We start from the raw sequence: 19,468 nt of genomic DNA on the forward strand, positions 1-19,468 counted from the left end.
GCCCACCTCGAGCCCGCCACCACCCTTTAACAAACGGGGTGCCAGCCAGGGCGAGGCAGCCGGGGACGAGGGGGAAAGTAAACTAGACCCTGTTCCCCAGGCGCCCCTGGACGCCAGCCGGCAGTCAACCCCTAGCCCTGGAGCCCGCGGGGTGCCCGCCCACCCCACCCGCGGGCGCCGGCCGCCCCCGCCCGGGCGAGGGAGGAGCGCGCTGCGAGCGGGACGCGGCCCGGCCGCGCTGGAGGGCGGCGGCGGCGCCGGCGGAGGAGGAGGAGGAGGAGGAGGAGGAGGAGGGCGCTGAAGCCACACCCATCGGCGAGCGGATCGGGGGCAGCGAGTCGTCGGCCGCTGCTCTCCAGCCTCCGCCCGCACCGAGCAGCGGGACCGGCCGCACCGGGGAGGGGCCGCGCCGGGCGCAAGGCGAGGGCAACGAGGGCGGCGGGCACCGGCACCGGGCGGGGCCGGCGGCAGCGACCATGATCGCTTTGTTCAACAAGCTGCTGGACTGGTTCAAGGCCCTGTTCTGGAAGGAGGAGATGGAGCTCACGCTGGTCGGGCTGCAGTACTCCGGCAAGACCACCTTCGTCAACGTGATCGCGGTACGGGGCGCCGGCAGCGGGGCGCGGGTCTGGCCTGTCTCCGCCCGCGCCGCGCCCTAGCGAGCCGGGGTCGCCGCCTGGCATGGCCGGGCACGGCCGGGCACGGCCGGGCACAGCCGGGCACCGGGCGGGGGAGGAGCCGGCCCTGGGCGCTTGGGGCCTAGCGCGGCCGTGGGGGCCCGGGCGGCCGCCACCCGCTCTCGCGCCTGGGCGCGGATGGCACCGCCGGGGGCGAAGGAGAGGGCTCACAGACACAGGGCTGGTGCCCCGGGGCCGGCGGCACCGGGGGGTCTTGAGGCGGCAGGGACCCCCGCAGGCCCCTCTGGCCCCCGCGCAGGGGCATGACGGGGCGAAAGTGCCCGGGCTTTCCCGCCCCGAGCGGAGAGAGAGGGTCACGGGACGGGGCGGCCGAGCGGCGTGGGGAGGGGGCCTGGGCAAACCCAGCCCCACCCTGAGGGCTTAACCCCTTCCTGCCGGAAGAGGAAGCCCGGGCCCTGCTGAGGAAGGGGCGGTATCCCCTGGGGTGGAGGAGTCAGCTGAGGTCCCTGGCCGGAGCCCAGACTCCTCCTCCCCGAGCCTGTGCGGGACCCGCAGCGCGGAGCCGTGTCCGGGGAGGATGGCATCCTGCAGGGAGGCTGGAGTCTCCGCCTGGCTCCCAAGTTGCAGGAGGAGGCGCCTTGGACCAGAGAGGAGTTGTAAGGGGCTCCGCCGCTGGGGACGGGGTGGCAGTGGCTCTGAGGTCTGGGCGGCCAGGACAGGGTGGGGGGTGTACGAGCCTTTCAGCGCCAGGGAAGTGGTGGGGAAGGAGTTAAAATCAATCTCTCTCTCAAAAAAAAGGGAAGATGAGCTCCCTGGGTGTGAGCTGAGGCTGCAGTAATGGCTGCGGCCTGCCTTTCCTAGCGGGGCGGGACCAGCTTGTGGTTGCAGGCAGCATGGGACAGGGGTTGGGGTTGTCCAGGGACCTGGCCCCGGTCCCACGGCTAGGGTTTCTGAGAACTGTGAATTGACCAGGTGCTGACCAAAAAATGCTGATGAGGCAGGTCGGCAAAGGAATGTGGCCCGCAAGCCTCATCCCTCTACCTGCCTTCGGTGTTGCCCAACCCAACCCGGCAGGATGTGGGCCTCCTGGACAGGCCTCTGCATCCCAGAAGGGAGGGAATGTCAGCGACACTGGGCCCGAGGCACAAGGGCAGATGGAAGGCTGAAGGGGCTGGTGCCTGTGGTCACGTGACTGGGCACTGGCTTGCTCTGCAAATGACCTCTGCCCCTTCCTCGACCCAAGTCTCCTGGCTCCTCATCCGACAGGGCAGGGTCTTCAGGCTGATGCTGGGATTCTTGGCACAGTGGGATTCTCAGCTAACCTCCGCCCCGGCATCCTGCCTGCCTGTCTGCCCCTAGGGTTAGAGCCCGGCCGGTTAGAGTTGACATTGACTTGGGCTCTTGGGCTCCCACAAGCAGCCTCAAGCCCTGGACTCCTCTCTGGCTCTGCAGGCCTGGGTGGCTCGGCTTCGAGGCATATAGGTTTGGGAAATGTCTCTGGGGTAGGGCCAAAAGGAGAAACAGGTTGCTGGGGCTTGGCCTACGTGTCGCCTCCTATCCCAAGGGAAGGCCTGCTTATGGAATATTACTAAAGCTACCCCCCTGGACAGGGATCCACGGGGACCCAGGTGGACTCGGTCTTCAGATCTAGAGGCCAACCTTTGACCTTTGACAGGAGGGCCCGCTCCAGGCAGCTGTCATGTCCAGAGAGTTGGAGGCCATGGCAGGTCGGAACAGAACCCAAGAGCCCCAGATTCCACTGCTGGGGTCAAGAGTTTCTGTGCTATACAGCGAACCTTACCCCTCCCCAGCCCATGTGTTACCCTTTTTGGTAATAAATTTGCCACTTCAGCTGGCGCATCCTAAAAGAGCAGGTTGAATTTCCTTTTTAAAAAAAGAGGCTTCCCAAGGAAAGCCACCCCTTGTGAGTGGCCCTTGGGATTCCAGTGTCCGGGTAACTCCGGTGTTTTCAGATCGTCCAGGACTACCGCACTGGCATTCCTGCCCACCCCGTGCATAATCCCAGCCGAGTGTCTTCCAGAAAGAAGTAGAGTCAGAACCCCGGGCTCTGTTCCCATGCCTACCGCCGAATTTCTGAATTACCTTTGCCTGTGCATTTGGTCTCCGTTTGTCTCAGATCTTTGCTCATTGGGGTTTTTTTACTCACTCTATGAGGTCTGGCTGTAAATAGAAATTGAGTTTAGTGTGTCTAGCTGCTCAGCAGGTTAATGCGAGCTAGAAAGAAATTATATAGTGACTTTACAGTGCTTTTCAGAACCTAAAACTGATCTTGTTGAGTTCTGAGAAAGTTGCGATGCTAGAAAAGTGGGAGGTGTTCGGCCCTAGGGGAAAGAAGAGGGTCGTTTTCAGATATTTAAAAGTTTAAAGGACTGTCCTGTGGAAGAACGGGACTTTGGAACAAGAGGTGGAAGTTATAGGAAGATGGATTTTGACTCATTATAAAACACTTTCTGATAGTTGGAGCAGACCCAAGAGGAAATGGGGCAGAGATATTCAAGTCTGAGACGAGAGGGTCAGACTTGAGGACTTAAGGTTACTTCCAACCTTAAGTGAGGAGACTGTGAGACAGGGAGGCATTAGCAGGGAAATTAAGTCATAACCAGATTCCGTGTTAGTCCCATGCACAGCTGAACAGGAACCGTGGGTGCTGCTGGGGAGGGGAGCCTGGCTCCCAGAAGGTTCTCCTAGCATTGCCTTTTGCCATGGTCACATGCTGCCAGGTTAGGCTTCTCTTTCATTCGGGAGCCTGTGGATCTTCTAGTTGCCAAAGAGCAGTGGTGGCGCCCACACTGTATCCAAACCGGTTCCTAGCGCTTTTCCCCTTCTGCCCCGTTTTCCAGTAAGAAGCCTGAAGCCCAGAGAGGTTAAAATGTCTTGTCCAAACAATGAGTGATAAACTAGAACTGAGCTCCCTGGCCGGGCGCGGTGGCCCACGCCTGTAATCCTAGCACTCTGGGAGGCCGAGGTGGGAGGATTGCTTGAGCTCAAGAGTTGGAGACCATCCTGAGCAAGAGCGAGACCCCATCTCTACTAAAAATAGAAAGAAATTAGGCAAACCACTAAAAATAGAAAAAATTAGCCGGGCATGGTGGCACGTGCCTGGAGTCCCAGCTATTTGGGAGGCTGAGGCAGGAGGATCGCTTGAGCCCAGGAGTTTGAGGTTGCTGTGAGCTAAGCTGACGCCACAGCACTCTAGCCCAGGCAACAGAGCGAGATACTGTCTCAAAAAAAAAAAAAAAAGAACTGAGCTCCCTTCCTCAATGTCCTTAATCTGCACATATAGGAGAATGTGGACTTCAGTCCAGCAGGTGCCCCCCCCAGCACCCTGCTGGCATGTGGGCAACTGCATTGCACCTGGTTCTCCCCACTTAGCCAGGAGAGAAGCAGCCTTCCTCCAGGTCTCTCCCTCTTCCTCAGTCATCCCTAACTTTGGGGGGCTCTTGGACCTTTGTAATCTCTGAGAAAAGTTATAGACCCTTTCCCCAGAAAAGTGTGCGTACAGACAGAACTTTGCACACGCAGAGGGTGTGCAGTTTCAGGGGACTCGGGAGATCTCCGAAGCGTAGCCGTGGAGCCCAGGTTAGCAACCTCTACTCTGCCTGGCCCCTGGGCACCAGTCGTGGGTACTCAGTTCTCACGACATCCTAGAGCCCTGCTGAGTGGGCGCTGCCTGCAGATGAAAGGGAATCTATGCACTGTCCCCAGCTGGGGCCTTGGGGTCTTCACTTGGACTCGTGGGCACTGAATAAGAGCCAGTCATCTCCTACACCTTGGCTAATGGTCAGAGCCCCTGACCTCTCCGTGTGGCCCAAAGCAAAGAATTCCTGCCACCTGGTAGGAGACAGGGGCGTGGTACATGAACGAGGGCTGTCACACTCAGATACAAGGTTAAGTGAGGCTGGGCGAGGTGGCTCACGCCTGTAAATCCTAGCACTCTGGGAGGCCGAGGTGGGCAGATTGCTCAAGGTCAGGAGTTCAAAACCAGCCTGAGCAAGAGCGAGACCCCGTCTCTGCTAAAAATAGAAAGAAACTAATGGACCAACTAAAAATATATATATATAGAAAAAATTAGCCGAGCACGGTGGCGTATGCCTGTGGTCCCAGCTACTCGGGTGGCTGAGGCAAGAGGATTGCTTGAGCCCTGAGGAGTTTGAGGTTGCTGTGAGCTAGGCTGACAACACCACACTCACTCTAGCCAGGGCAACAAAGTGAGACTCTGTCTCAAAAAAAAAAAAAGGTTAAGTGAGCCCCACCTCCTTGAGCCTGCTTGGGGGGTGGTAAGCACAGCTGTCCTGTGTGTGAACATGGAGGTGACCTGGGCGGGAGTTGGGACCGGCCTTACTTGAAACCTGTGACTAGTTTAGAACAATCCAGAGATCTTACAGACAATTTCGAGGGGAGAAGTGAGAATTATTAGAATTTGAAAATGGGTTTTGGGGCCAGGCGCGGTGGCTCACGCCTGTAATCCTAGCACTCTGGGAGGCCGAGGTGGGAGGATTGCTTGAGCTCAAGAGTTGGAGACCATCCTGAGCAAGAGCGAGACCTCATCTCTACTAAAAATAGAAAGAAATTAGGCAAACCACTAAAAATAGAAAAAATTAGCCGGGCATGGTGGCGCATGCCTGTAGTCCCAGCTACTCGGGAGGCTGAGGCAGGAGGATCACTTGAGCCCAGGAGTTTGAGGTTGCTGTGAGCTAATCTGACACCATGGCACTCACTCTAGCCTGGGCAACAGAGTGAGACTCTGTCTCAAAAAAAAAAAAACAAAAAAGAAAAGAAAATGGGTTTCAGATGGAATTCCAGTTGGCTCGCCAGCACCCCGCAGACACTTGCTGGTGCTGTTACTGTAGACGCGGTTCCTCTCTCCAGGAAGCTTTCGGTCTGGCGGGGAGACGCAGGAGTAAACAGATAACACAGAGTGTGGATTCTCCTTCTTAACAGACAGAGTAGAGTACAAATAAACGAAAACCGCGGACAGGCCAGAAGTCGCCTGGCATCCGCTGCGTTGTGGGCGGTGGCCTGTTCACTTTGCAGCAAAAAGTTTGACTTGAGTATTTACTACTAGTTTGAAAATATGTCTGCTTTCCATGAGATCTCCTTGCCCGCTAATCAGACCATGACCTGTCGGGGGTCTTTTCCTGGGAGGTGACTTCTTCTTCCTCTCCACTGGAGACTAAGTCCAGGAAAGGGCCTCGGTTACAACAGAGGGATGTGGTTGGACCTCCCCGTCCAGGTGGAGAGACTGAGGTTGCCTGGTGAACATGGGATCCAGATTCAGGGCAGGGGGACACCCAGGCTGGTTATGGCCTGTCCTTGCTTGAAAGCAAGGGGCATTCAAGAGATGGCCCCAGACGGGCGAGGCGGCTCACACCCGTAATCCCAGCACTCTGGGAGGCCGAGGCGGGAGGATCACTCAAGATCAGGAGTTCGAGACCAGCCTGAGCAAGAGCGAGACCCCGTCTCTACTAAAAATAGAAAGAAATTAATTGGCCAACTAAAAACATATAGAAAAAATTAGTCAGGCATGGTGGCGCATGCCTGTAGTCCCAGCTACTCGGGAGGCTGAGGCAGGAGGATCGCTTGAGCCCAGGAGTTTGAGGTTGCTGTGAGCTAGGCTGATGCCACAGCGTTCTAGCCCGGGCAGCAGAGTGAGACTCTGTCTCAAAAAAAAAAGAGAGAGAGAGAGATGGCCCCTGCGATGCCCCCCATGGGGAGTCGAGGTGCTCTGGCCTGACCGCCACGCTGTTCTCGCAGCCGCATGGCCTGTGGCTGGGGAGGGGGCGCGGATTGGGGTCCTGTCGATTTTTGCGGCTTTTCCCATCCTGTGTCTTCTCTCCAGTCAGGACAGTTCAATGAGGACATGATCCCCACCGTGGGTTTCAACATGCGCAAAATCACCAAAGGGAACGTGACCATCAAGGTGAGGGGCAGGAGGCTGCACCTCTAGGCCCAGGCAAGGGGCATGCAGAGGAGTGTACATGTGTGTGCTTGCATGTGCATTGTGTGTGTGTGTGTGTGTGTGTGTGTGTGTGTGTGTGTGTGTGTGTGTGTGTGCGTGTGTTGGGGAGGGCAGCCGCTGCAGCCCCTGCAAGCCAAAGGAGAGCAGGGGTTTGGGTCCCCTTGCAGGGGAGCTGGGAGAAGAGAGTAAGAAGACTCCGGGGGAGTCGGAAGGCCGTGGGGAGAGAGGGGAGAGCTGGAGAGACAGCAGGGAGGCCGAGGGGGCAGGGCGGGGCAGGAGGGGGCACAGGGGAGCCAAGTGGGTTTCGGGTGCCTGCCTGCTGCTGAGGCCATCTCGCGCTCTTCTTGCTCAGCTCTGGGACATCGGGGGACAGCCGCGTTTCCGCAGCATGTGGGAGCGCTACTGCCGAGGAGTGAGCGCCATCGTGTGAGTACAGGGCGCGGCCGGGACCCTTCATGCTCACCCGGCTCCCCCAGCCCTGCTGCCTGCAAGGCCCTCGGAGGCACGGGCTTGGCTTGGACACAGTCCTCCACTGGCGGCAGGCGTGCTGTCTGTGCACGGCCTGCCTTCGTTTGCATGCCGCTTGTTTCTTGCAGCATAGGCGCTCTGGACACCCCTGCCCAGTTTAAGAACCAGAGCATCGGCCAACCAGAAGTGCCCGTGCATTCCTCCTCCTTGTCCCTCTGCCTCCCCCAACCCATAGTCACCACTGTTCTTGAATTTTGTATAGTGTATATGATTTATTTTCCCTTGTGGGGTATTTTTTTGTTTGTTTGAGACAGGGTCTCCCTCTGTTGCCCAGCAAGAGTACAGTGGCGTCAGCCTAGCTCACAGCACCTCAAAAACTCCTGGGCTCAAGCGATCCTCCTGCCTCAGCCTCCCGAGTAGCTGGGACTATAGGCATGCGCCACCACGCCCGGCTAATTTTTGTAGAGGTGGGATCTCACTATGTTGCCCAAGCTGCTCTAGAACTCCTGATCCTCCCAGCTGGGCCTCCCAAAGTGCTAGGATTACAGAAATTCGAGGCCAGCCTGGGCAACATAGAGAGACCACGTCTTTAAATTAAATAATTTTTAAAAATTGAAAAATTTTATTCTAGGCCAGGCTTGGTGGCTCACGCCTGTAACCCTAGCACTCTGGGAGGCCGAGACGAGAGGATTGTTTGAGCTCAGGAGTTTGAGACCAGCCTGAACAAGAGCAAGACCCCGTCTCTACTAAAAAAACAGGAAGAAATTAGCCAGACAACTAAAAATATATAGAAAAAAATCAGCTGGGCATGGTGGCACATGCCTGTAGTCCAGCTACTTGGGAGGCTGAGGCAGGAGGATTGCTTGAGCCCAGGAGTTTGAGGTTGCTGTGAGCTAGGCTGACGCCACAGCACTCTAGCCTGGGTAACGGAGTGAGACCCTGTCTCAAAAAAAAAAAAAAAAATGTGTTTCTATACATATATGTATGTGCCCAAACAGTAGATTGTTTCATTTTCCTGAAAGAAGAAACAATAGACTATGGTACATGATTAAAAAAAAGAAAAGAAAATTTTCTGGGGTTTCCTTTGCTTTTTTCACTCTAAGCTTATCTAGTCTTTCCATGAAAACATAAGTGGGTCACTTCGGGAGGGATTTTCAGCTGATCCCAGGGGGCCCAAACTTTGCCGCGTGAATCCTGGTTTCCCCAGAGGAGGGCTTTGGAGGACAGGAGCGTGGCGGGCCCCCAGAGTCCCTGTAGCTCTTTACTCCCGTGGATTCAGAAAACTTTCACTGAGCGTGTGCCTGGAGCCAGGCTGGGCCGGTCCCGAGTTCCAGGTGACCGGCTTGCTGCTTTCTCCTGCTCCTCCTTCCTGCCTCGCAGCCTGTGGGTCACCGTGCCTGTCCCCTCCCTACCTCCCCCCCAGGTACATGGTGGACGCCGCCGACCAGGAGAAGATCGAGGCCTCCAAGAACGAGCTCCACAATCTCCTGGACAAGCCGCAGCTGCAGGGCATCCCGGTCCGCAGGCCCGGTGGAGCGGGAGGGGCAGGGGGCTCGCCTGGGTGTCACGGGTGTGGGGGGGGGGGGCAGGTGACAGCCAGGCATTGTTGGGGAGGAGAGAGGAAGTGGGGGACCCAGGAGGCCAGCTCACTCCCCGGACCACCTGGGCACAGCTGCCTGACACCTCCCCCTGGCCCTGCCTTCTCCGCAGGTCTTAGTCCTGGGCAACAAGCGAGACCTCCCGGGAGCGCTGGACGAGAAGGAGCTGATTGAGAAAATGTGAGTTTGGTGGCCCTGATACTGCCTGCTCCCCCAATTCCCCAGCCGCCAGGCCTGCGGGCGGGGCCCGTTGCTGTTCCCAGCGTTTGCCACACGGTGGCAGCAGAACCCACCTTCCCGGCAGCCTCCCCCTCCCCTCTGTCCCCCTTGGGTGAGAAAGACTCCCCAGGCCCCCCGCAGTCTAGCCTCAGCAGAGTCTACTCTGGCCCCCCCCAGGAATCTGTCTGCCATCCAGGACCGAGAGATCTGCTGCTACTCCATCTCCTGCAAGGAGAAGGACAACATCGGTGCGTGGGTTTGGGGCAGGGCGGGGAGGGGACAGACACCTCTGGGTGTGTCCGTGGCTCTGGAAGGCTCCTGTTGCACACTGTCCTTTAAGCCCAAAGCTCCCTGGTTCTCGGGTAGAGCAGGCGGCCGGGAGGCCCAGATTCCGAGCACCCTCCCAGCTCTGCCGCAGACGGCTGGGTGACCTTGGGCACATCCCGGGCCTCGCTTCCCGCCTCTGCGAGCCCACGGCTGGACCTGGAGATTCTCAGGCCCCTGTTTTCCCGGTCTGGCGGCAGCGTGGGAGGCCCTGGGTCCCTGCCCCGCTGCGTCTCTGCCGCCCTTGCGCGCCCGGCCCGAGGCGGCCTCGTAACCCACTCGCTTGCCCCTCAGACATCACCCTACAGTGGCTTATTCAGCACTCAAAGTCACGGAGAAGCTGAGACTACGGCCCTCCTCCCTCCGACCAGGGACCCGACGTTGTCACCGAAACCTGAAGCCAAGCTCCCCGCCCACCCCCGTCGCCCCCCCCCAGGCCCACCCCCCTCACTCAGTGCTGGGGGGCCCTCTGGGATCCCAGAGTCCTGTTCTGCTGAGGTTTGAACTCCTGTTTTTATTGTAAAATAAATTGCCCCCCATTCTGGCCCCCCAACTTCTCACTCTGCCCTCTGCCGAAGTCCCTCCGCCCAACCCTGCCCCCTCCCGCCGTCCCTCCCCACGCCCGGCCCCGCGGCCCCCGCCCTCCCGCTCCTGTGCGCCCCTTTCAGCACTCTCTGTTATCGTCCTGTGTGTACAGTATATATATGTATATATATTTTAATTTTTTAATTTAAGCAAAGACTAAAATCAACCATTGATGCTGCAGGGGCCATCCGGGATCTGGGAGGGGCGGCCGGGGGAGCCCGGAAGAGGCGCCGGCGGCCGGCGTGGGGCGAGTTCAGGCCAGGGACGGTGGAGGCTGGCACCTGGGGCAGGTACCAGCCTGGGCACTGGTGGCCACCCCTGTCCTGCGTGTGTCCCCACCTCCCCGCCTGGCGTGTCCCTGCTGTGCTCGAGCGCCACAGGCTGGAAGGGGCCTCCGGAGGTGCCTCTTCTCTGCTCCCAGCCTTGGCGGGGCCACCGGGCATCAGCGGGTGCCAGAGACCACGCCACCCCCGCACCCCCTTCCGCCCATTCCTGGCTCCCGGCTCCGGCCCCTCCCCGGGGCCCCCCACCTCCGTGGCCCTCCTCATTTTCTGTTTTCATTTTGCAGAGTTGCACAAGGAGAGAACTCAGCTTGGGGGGTTGGTTCTTTGGGTTCTGTTTGTTTATTTGTTTAATTTAATGATTTGTAAAGTGATGTTCCTCTTCCTTTTTTTACACTTTTCAGCTCATATTTAACCTCTGTTTGGAAAATGATTCTTGTAACTGTACATTTTTTTGCCTCCTAATAACAACGACAAACAAAAATAAATGACCAATTTTGTGTTGGGGGGGTGTACGGAACCGGTTATTTCCCCGCAGATGGCGCGGAGTGGCTGGGTGACCGGCCGGCGGGCCCACAGGGACCAGCACACCCCGCACGCCGGGCACACAGAGCCGCAGAGGGCCATGCCCTCAGAGCGAGGCACATGCCCACCCCAGGACGCAGTGGCGCTGCACGGAACAGCCTCCCACACGTGTGTGCGTCTGGGCCCGCACGCTGCCTCCTCCCGCCCCGTTCCGCCTTTCAGCGGGCAGCTGCCAGGGGCGCTGCAGGGGCTTGGGTGGTGGAGGCAGAAGGACGGGGGCTGGACGCCGGTTTGAGCTGGGACTGAGCGTCCCTTTCCTCGTAACCACTTCAGTCCTCAGCCCAAGACCTCCCTGCAGCCAGGCTGGGCCGGAACCAGCCCTCTGCCCCCACCCTGGCCCCTCCCCTGGGGCCTGTGGATTGTCCTGGTGGCTTCCTCTCCAGCTGCCTCTCTGCTGGTGGCAGTGCCACTGGCATCCCCTGCCCACCATCCGAGCCAGGCCTCCCTCCGTACTGCCCACGGCTGCTGCCGCCGCGGGGCCTCCAGGCCGCCGGCTCACATCGAGGCCATCTTGACCCAGTTTGGTTGCAAGCCCCGCCTCCGAGTCTCGGCCCCCCTTCACCCTGCAAAGTGGAGCAGGCCCCTGCAGAGCGCCCGTCCCTTGTCCCCTGCCAGCCCTCCCACTGCAGGGAGAGGAGCCGCATTTTCCCTCGGTTCTGGGAAGAGCCCTGGGCCTCCCTGTCCTGGTCCCCCGCCCCTGCCCTTTGTGGGTGCCCGGGGGCTTCTCCCTGGAGGCACTTTCTGGTCATCGGAGCGGTGGGGCGAGAGGAACGCCCTGCCTGGAGAGGCAGCTCCCCGTGGCCCGAGTTTTAGGAATGATCGGGGACGGAATTCGGCAGCCAGAGCCCAGTGATGCCAGGGTGCCTTCCAGCACCTAAGGAACAGGAGACGCGCTCCTCTGGTCAAGGAGGTTGCAGGTGGCCCAGGCTCTGTCCCCTGCCCTCTCCTGGCTGCAAAGCTGGCTGGGTCTGCCCCTGGCTTGGGGCCCTGGAGGGGAGGACAACAGTGGCTCATCTGGGGCCGTGTTCTCTCCTGTCATCCTCCAGTGCGGGCTGAGGTTTGAGGCCAGCGGGAGTGCACGGCCACCAGTAAGCATCCCCCCCCCCCCCGCTGGCCGGCGTGCAGCAGGGGCCTCGTGTGACTGAAAGAACTTGTTAAGCCATTTCAGGAGGCTGAGATGGTCGGGTCACTTGAGCCCCCATAACTTCAAAGCCAGCCTGGGCAGCTTAACAAGACCTCAACTCTTAAAAAAAAAAAAGAACTTTTTAAAGTCGACCGGGGGACAGACAGCGAGTGTACGTAAATCATCACGTTTGGGGCCCTTTGATGCCAAGACCTGGAAGAGTTTAGGGATGGCCTGGCCAGGCCTGCTCCGCAGCACTGGAGAATCGAATTCCCAGAGGAGAGGAAGGAAGGAAGAAAGAGTGGCAAGCGCCACGCCAGGTGCCTTATACACCTTGTCTCCTTAAACGACCACAGTCGTCCGTGAGGGAGGGATGTTCCCATTTCACAGATGAGGAAGCCGAGACTGCGAGGCCAAGCGATGCATTCGGATAAACGATGAGAGAGCGGTTTCCCGAGTGGGTTGGGAGACGCCGTGGACCCCAGGCCCCTCGCCCGGCCAACCCGCACTCGGGTCTGAGCACTGGTCTCCCCAAGTCTGCTCTGGGCCGCGCCTGCGTCCCCTCAGCACCCCGGCTCGCATCCACCACCGCCATGTGCTGCCCTCCCCCCGCCCCAAGCCCGGGACCCCTGAGCAACAAGCCCCGCATTGTTCCCCAGCTGGCCGGAGGGAGGGACGGTGGCTCTCTCCCAAGGCCGGCTGCTGGCCGATTCCGCAGGCCGCTCACGTGGCCAGGCCTGGCGTCCACGCCTCCCCCCGTCCCTCTCTGGCCAAGTATCGGGAGGGGAGGCCGAGGGTGCCCCCAAACAGGATGCTGTGGTGCCCCCTCCCCTGCCCACAGCCTCCATCCTGCCCTTCCCGCCAGACTTCACCTCGGTTCACCCGGCCCCCGCCTGCGTCCCTTAGGACACTTGGTGCGTCCGGGACTGGGGGACCAGACGGGGCAGAGGAGGAGCTGGGGGAACACGGAGGCAGGGCCCCGTACCCACAGCGCGCCCGCCTTTGGCCCCTCTCCTCCACGCACCCCCACCACGTTAAGTTTCTGCAGACTGGAGCTGGGGGCTCCAGTCACCGTGGCAACAGGTCTGCTGAGAAATGGGTGGGTGTCATTCCCCGGCACAAAGGGTGTGCGCATGGCAGCAGCATCACCTAGCAACGGCCTCCTGCTCCCTTGGCGTCACCCGGCCCTGGGGGTGGGTGCCAGGGAGAGAGAACAAGGCCGTTAAGATCCCCGGGAGAGGGGGAGGGAAGCCTGGGCACGGGGCAGGCTGAGGCCAAGGGGCGTGGGTGGGTGGGTGGGTGCACAAAGGAGAATGGGGTCCAGGGCACTGGGAGCCCCCTGCCCCTCAGCACCCCTGGGCCCTGGGGCCTTTCCTGAGGCCCAGGTGCAGGTTCTAGGGGGGCCTGGCGGGCGGAAGTCTCTGGTGGGGCCTGGAGCTTCGCTTCGCACGGGGAGGGTGGCTCTGGGGGCAGCCGGGCTTCTGGGGCAGGGAGGATCGGTGGCCCAGGCCGAGGCCTCACTTCCGGCTCATGCGTCAGCTTCTCGGGACCGACAGGGCTCAGGGTGCCCTTCGGAAGGCCCCAGAAGGGGGCTGTGGGAAGTGGGACTTCGGCGGGGGTGGCTGGAGGAGCTGCAGGGTCTGCTGGAGCTCTGGCGGGAAGGGGGTGTGGGGGGTGGGGTGGGGGCAGGCCCGGGGCAGGCAGCTGGGCCGTCCACAGGCAAAACACGCCATTCCAAGAAACGGAACAAGAGCAGCTCTCAGAGCGAGAGGCTGGGCAGCCCCGAGGAGGGAAGGCCATTGGATTCCCTCGAGTGGGGGCTTTGTGGAGAGAGAGTCCAACCGACACGGGGGCTCCAGAGGACAAGAGTTCACAGCCTTTTGACTTCCCAGAGACCGCTGCGTTTAGGCCGGGATGAGGACTTAGGTCCCTCGCCCCCACCCCGCCCCCGGCTTCCCAGCCCTCTGTCCTCTCTGCCCCTCAAAAGCCATCACGCCCTTCCGTGGGCAGGGCCGTGCAGAACGGCAGCACAGGCCAAGGCCAGGGCCAGGGTGGGCAGGAGGCATTCCCCCAGGGAAGGCCCAGGTGCATCTGGGCTCTGCCAACATCTGGCACAAGAACGTGCGGCGGGCATACGGGCATCGCTACCTAGTTTATTGTTTGTCACGACAGGCCTTCTATAGGAAAGCACCTAACTAGGGGGCTGGGACAGGGCCACCCGGGGCATCTCGAAAGCGAGGAGGGAGGAGAGAGAAGTCCTCCAGAAGAAGAGAAGTCACCGGTAACAGGGCGCGTCCAGAGAAAGGGGAGCTGAGCCAAGTTGAGGAGCCCCCAGGCGGGAGGGGGCTCCAGGGCCGAGGGTGGGGTCAGGACGCTCAGAGGGGCCCTGAAGTGGAGCCGGGCCCTAGGTGAGAGGGACGCAGGGCTGGAAGCAGGAGGTGGCAGGCACAGTTCTGGCTCCCCGCTGGCGGCAGCCCTAAGGACGGAGAAGCATCACTGCCCACCGGTGGAAAGAACAGGCCTGCAAGGCCCCCCGAGTGACCGGCAGGGCCCTGCTTGGGGACGGGGCGTTGACTCCCCCACGCCGCGGCAAGAGGAACCAAACCCGTCTCTGGACAGCAAGACGGGCAGCAAAGCGAGACCTACGGGGAGGAAAGGCAGACGCCGGCCGGCCGCGGCCCGGGCCTCAGCAAGGCGTGCCCAGGGGCAGGAGCGGCGGCGACTCCCTGGGCTTGTGGAAGTAGATGGAGGGGGACACCTCGGCCTTGAGCTTGCTGCCCGGGCCGTCGGTGGCCGGGGCGCCCGCCGCGCCGCCGCAGTCCTCGCAGCAGCAGCAGCAGCAGCAGTCCAGGAAGGCCTGGCCCAGCGGCTTGCACACGCACAGGAGGAGCACGGGCGTGACGGCGCCCTTGAAGAAGGCGGAGAACTGGTTGATGAGGCCCAGGAGGTCCAGGGTGTGGCGGGTGAGCTCGGTGGACAGGTAGGCCACCACGATGTTGCAGACATTCTCGGGGAGGGTGCAGCAGGCGTAGACCACGGCCAGGCCCACCACGGTGCTGTTGAGCTGGCTCTCGCACTGCTCCTGCTTGCCCGCCCGGCACGCCGGCTTCCTCCCCGGGGGGCCCCGCACCCGCCACGTCACCAGCTGGCAGGTGACGGTGAAGAGGATGGGCAGGCAGAAGTAGCAGCCGAAGTACCACCACATGCGGGCGTTCTGGTAGGTCATCACCAGCGAGTAGAGGGACTCGGGCAGGCTGGCCGAGGGCTTCATGACGCACGAGTCCACGGTGCCCGTGGTGGGCCCCGGCTCCCGCGCCAGCTGCCACAGCAGGAGCTCAGGCACGGCCAGCGTCATGGAGCCCACCCAGATGACGGCCAGCTTGGCCAGGATCGACTGGCACCGCTCGATGGGCCGCGCCTTGGGCAGGGTGCTGGTAGCCACGTGGAAGCGGTCGATGCCCAGGGCGCAGAGGCTGAAGGTCGTGACCCCCAGAGAGGAGACCTGTGGGCAAGGAGGTGGAGGGAGAGAGAAGCCCTTGGTCAAAACCTTTGAGGAGGCCGGGCGCCGTGGCTCACGCCTGTAATCCTAGCACTCTGGGAGGCCGAGGCAGGAGGATCGCTCAAGGTCAGGAGTTGGAGACCAACCTGAGCAAGAGCGAGACCCCATCTCTACTAAAAATAGAAAGAAATTAATTGGCCAACTAAAAATATATAGAGAAAATTAGCTGGGTGTGGTGGCGCATGCGTGTAGTCCCAGCTACTCGGGAGGCTGAGGCAGGAGGATCGTTGAGCCCAGGAGTTTGAGGTTGCTGTGAGCTAGGCTGACGCCACGGCACTCACTCTAGCCCAGGCAACAGAGTGAAACTCTGTCTCAAAAAAAAAAAAAAAAAAAAAAAAAAAAAAACACCTTTGGGGACAATGGAGGATGACAAATTGAGCAAGAAGCATAGAAATAATAGCAATGGCAACAGCGACTATTGAACGAGCATTTTCTACTCATCCTGCACTTCCCACGCCGCCGCTGGCGGATGGCAGGGGTGAGGTTCAGGCACGCACACCTGCCTCTTCCCACCTTGTCTTTGCGTCCCAGGCTGGGGGACAAGTGGCCTGGCTCCCGCAGACCCTGCGCTCTCTGAGAAACTTTGGAAACTCATCTGTAAGGAGGAGCCAAGAGGAAGACACAGAGGTTCTGGGTCTTTGTCGGTCCTTCCACTTCCTGCACCCCATGCTTTGCACGGACCTGGCAGGTGGTGTTGGGGAGCAGGGGGCTCACACAAGCTCACTCTCCTGCCCCATCCAGAGGAGCCCGGCCCCGGCTGCCTGCGAGGGGAAGCAGCCCCCTCCGTGCAGCTGTACCCCTGTCCCCACACAGAAGTCACTGAGCACTGCAGGGAAAGGCCCCTGCCGGCCAAGAGGAAGGAGCGGAGCAGCAGGGGAGACAGCGCCAGGGAGCGTAGCGGAAGAGGGGAGCCTCCCGCGCCTCCAAATGATGTCCATCCACACTCGGGGATTGTGCTAAGACCCCCCTCCTGTCCAAATTCCTCCCTCTTCTGGCTGGGGGACACAATCCCCTGCTTATTACCACTGCCACCAAGTGTCCTTTGTGAGAACCCAGCCCCCTCCCTTGGCAGGGGCGCCCGGGCCTGCGGAGGAGCAGCCTTAGCTAGGGCTTGAGCAGAGGCCGCTCTCTCCCTCTGTCCCTGCGTCTAAACAACATCTCCAGTTTATTCCAAGCTGCCTCCTCCCGCTCCCTGCCAGGGGCCGTCCTGAGATCCTCCCTGTGAAAGGGTTGGTTTGGGGCAGCTGTTTTGCCCCCCGGCTGCCACCCCATCGCCCAGCCTGGGGGGAGGACGCTCTATCGGCCCGTGGGGCATCCCTATCCCCCCTCCCTGGCGGCCTAGCAGACCGAGACCCGAGCTTGCGTGTCGGGTACACTGAGACCCACAGCCGGGCAGGGCCAGGCGTTCTCGGACCTAGCAGGCACTCGCTAGCAAGAGTTCACACGTGTCTGCCCTTCCCCATGCTCCTCCTACACCCTCCCCGGCAAAAACCACCAACTGGATTACTTGAATTCTAAGCACTTTATACACATCGCTGTTTAATCCTTCAAGGATTCGCGCAGGTAGCTGTTGCTATTGTTGTTGTTATCCCCAATTTAAAGGTGAGCAAATTGAGGTTTAAATAACTTACCGAGGTCACTCAGCTAGTGACAGGCAAAACCCATTTTCTAATCAAGTCTGCCCCGTTCCAAAGTCCCCCGTCTAACGGCTCTCGGCTCACCTGGCTGTGAGCAGGAGGTGATGGATGACTAAGAGGAAAGGGTACCCCCCATCTCGGGGTCTCCTTCCAGGTCGAAGCACCTGTGGGCCACCACCAGGCAGCCTCCCTTGCTCGGGAAGGACAGGAAAGGACTGAACCAGCTGCCGAGCCTCAGAGAGTCCGTCCGAGTGTGAAATCGTTGTTAACACCTAGTGACTTAGGGACGGACAGACCTGGGAATAGGACCTGTGTCCAAACGCCTGATCCTGATCCCGATTCCTTCCCCAGCCAGGCAGGTCACCCGTGTCATGCAGAGTCACCCATAGAGTGACGCTGCCACAGTCACTAAGTGCTCAATATCACCCCCCATGCAGCCAGAATCTAAAAGGCTGCTTCTTATCTGTCTCCTGACATAGAGGCAGTGGCCTTGCTGTGTCTCTTTCATAAATGCACCTGTGCTGGTATGTTTTTGCAGTGTTTCAAGTTGCCTCTATTCAATCTACACATCCTCCAACACCCATGGGCTTACCCTGGGGTGGAAGTTCCCAGAAGTAAGGGTGCAGTGACCCACCTTAGAGTTGCGGGACACGCCGGCTGGAAGGGCCACCTGGTCTACCCCCGGGTTGGGGGCTAAGGACACTGGGAAGGCGATGCAACCTGCCCAGGGACACCCAGCATGTCAGCGGCAGGGCTGAGACTAGAGCCCCCAGCCAGCTGCAGCGCCCAGAACCAGGTCTGCCCTTCCAGAGAGGCCCTGGGGCGTTGCTGACGGAGACCAGAGCGAGGACGAGAATCACAGCGAGAAAGGGAAGGAAGGGTCTTTCCTTCTGGAGTCTGTGCTCCCAGGGAGCGGGTGGCGACTTTAGCACGGGGGTCTGCAGCGACCTGGGCTCTCCCCTCGGGCTCTGCGTCGGGAGGGAGGACACCGAGGGAAGAGGAGGGCAGCTGCAGGTGCGGGGAGCAGCAGCAGGCACAAAGGGAGCAAAGGGAGGCACGACAAAGGGCGGCGTGATTTCTCGGGTGCAATGACGGAGGGGGCTGAGGCGGGGGTGGGCGGCTTAGAGGCTTGGGAGGGGGCAAGAGCGCTGCCCTGAGGTGCTCCCCAAGCAGGAGGCCAGGCTGGGGCTGGAGAACAGGGTCCTGAACACCTGCCGAGCTATCCCACCGGCGCCGTGTCTGCACCCTCACCTGGTGCAGCAGGCCAGCTGCAAGCCAGAGCTCCGCGGCTCTGCGCACCCCCAAATGCCACTTCCAAGGGCCGGACGGAGACGTGGACCCCCTTCCCCGGGCCGCAGCCCCACGGCTGAGCTCTGGCAGGACGTATGTGCACTCACCTCCATGAAGGGCACGGCCCGGCAAGAAATGTCGCCCAGCAGCCTCTGCTTGGTGATCTCATTGAAGATGACGACAGGGAGGCAGAAAAAGAGGACCAGAAAGTCCCAGAGGGCCAGGCTGGCCAGGATGGAGTTCCAAGCGCTCTTCAGGTAGTAGCTGTGCCACACTATGCACATGACCGACAGGTTGCCCACGATGCCCACGGCGAACACCACCAGGGCCAGCAGCATGACGGCGTAGGCGCCGTAGGAGCTCTCCGTCACCGGGTACAGGGGGTTCTGGATCCGCAGCCGCTGCCCCGGCGCCCCGGTCAGGTTGCCCCTCGGCTGCTGCCCGCCGCCCGGGGTGCCCCCGCCGCCCTTGTCTGGGTTGGGGCTGGTGGCCACCAAGGGCTTGGTGGGCTGCAGGCCAGCAGGGTGGATGGGCCGGGGGTACTCAGCCCACTCCTCGGGCACGTACTGCTGCACCCCCTTGGCCTCCTCATCCTCAGTGCCTCTCTTGGGTCGGCTCTGCTGCTCCCGGGCCTCAGCCCTGCGCCCGCCCGAGTGCAGAGGGGCCCCCCCAGAGCCCCCGCCGAGGCCCGCAGCCAGGACCGCGGCCAGACAGATGGCCAGGGGCCACAGCCACCCCATGGCCGCACGAGCAGGAGGCAGCTGCCCCTCGGAGCAGGTGAGGGCAGGGCGCCCAAGTGCGGGCTGGGCTGGGAGAGGAGAGGCGGCTGGCGGCTGTGTCCGCCTCCCGTCAGGCGTCTGGCATCTCCGCCCTCCGTCCAGCCCCCGGCCGGCCGGGCAGGGCCCTCTGCTGGACGCCCGGCGCTCTTTGCTGCCCCCACGCGTGTCGTCCCGCACGGCTCTCCCTCTGGGGCCCCACAGTGTCCGACCGCGGGTCCTGGCAGCCACCTGCTGCAGGAGATTCGGCTGGCCGCAGGGACATGGCGAGGTGTCTGGGGCTCGGGCTCCGGGCCCCACCTGACTCTAAGGCAGCTCCTGCGTTCAAAACTGAGCAACAGAGTAAAAGGAGTAAATGGGCCCTGGGTGCTCTGCCTGGCCGGCCGGCGCACCACAGGGTCATCT

The 19,468-nt window shown here is 61.1% G+C and overlaps 2 protein-coding genes across 2 annotated transcripts; one reads left to right on the top strand and one right to left on the bottom strand.

Moving 5' to 3' along the window:
* Nucleotides 1–302: 302 nt before the first annotated feature.
* Nucleotides 303–10,598, top strand: ARL8A (ARF like GTPase 8A). Its single transcript, XM_012744445.3, has 7 exons — nucleotides 303–599; nucleotides 6,499–6,579; nucleotides 6,971–7,044; nucleotides 8,510–8,603; nucleotides 8,797–8,864; nucleotides 9,081–9,151; nucleotides 9,522–10,598. The coding sequence occupies exons 1-7, from the start codon at nucleotides 477–479 to the stop codon at nucleotides 9,569–9,571; spliced, it is 561 nt and encodes a 186-aa protein (XP_012599899.1). The 5' UTR covers nucleotides 303–476; the 3' UTR covers nucleotides 9,572–10,598.
* A 3,336-nt stretch (nucleotides 10,599–13,934) lies between these two features.
* Nucleotides 13,935–19,140, bottom strand: GPR37L1 (G protein-coupled receptor 37 like 1). The gene is made up of 2 exons (XM_012744444.3): nucleotides 18,395–19,140; nucleotides 13,935–15,303 (listed from the first exon to the last, which is right to left on the bottom strand). The coding sequence occupies exons 1-2, from the start codon at nucleotides 19,025–19,027 to the stop codon at nucleotides 14,488–14,490; spliced, it is 1,449 nt and encodes a 482-aa protein (XP_012599898.2). The 5' UTR covers nucleotides 19,028–19,140; the 3' UTR covers nucleotides 13,935–14,487.
* Nucleotides 19,141–19,468: the final 328 nt, after the last annotated feature.

The sequence above is a fragment of the Microcebus murinus genome, chromosome 23, assembly GCF_040939455.1.
Source record: "Microcebus murinus isolate Inina chromosome 23, M.murinus_Inina_mat1.0, whole genome shotgun sequence".
Lineage (NCBI taxonomy): Eukaryota > Metazoa > Chordata > Mammalia > Primates > Cheirogaleidae > Microcebus > Microcebus murinus.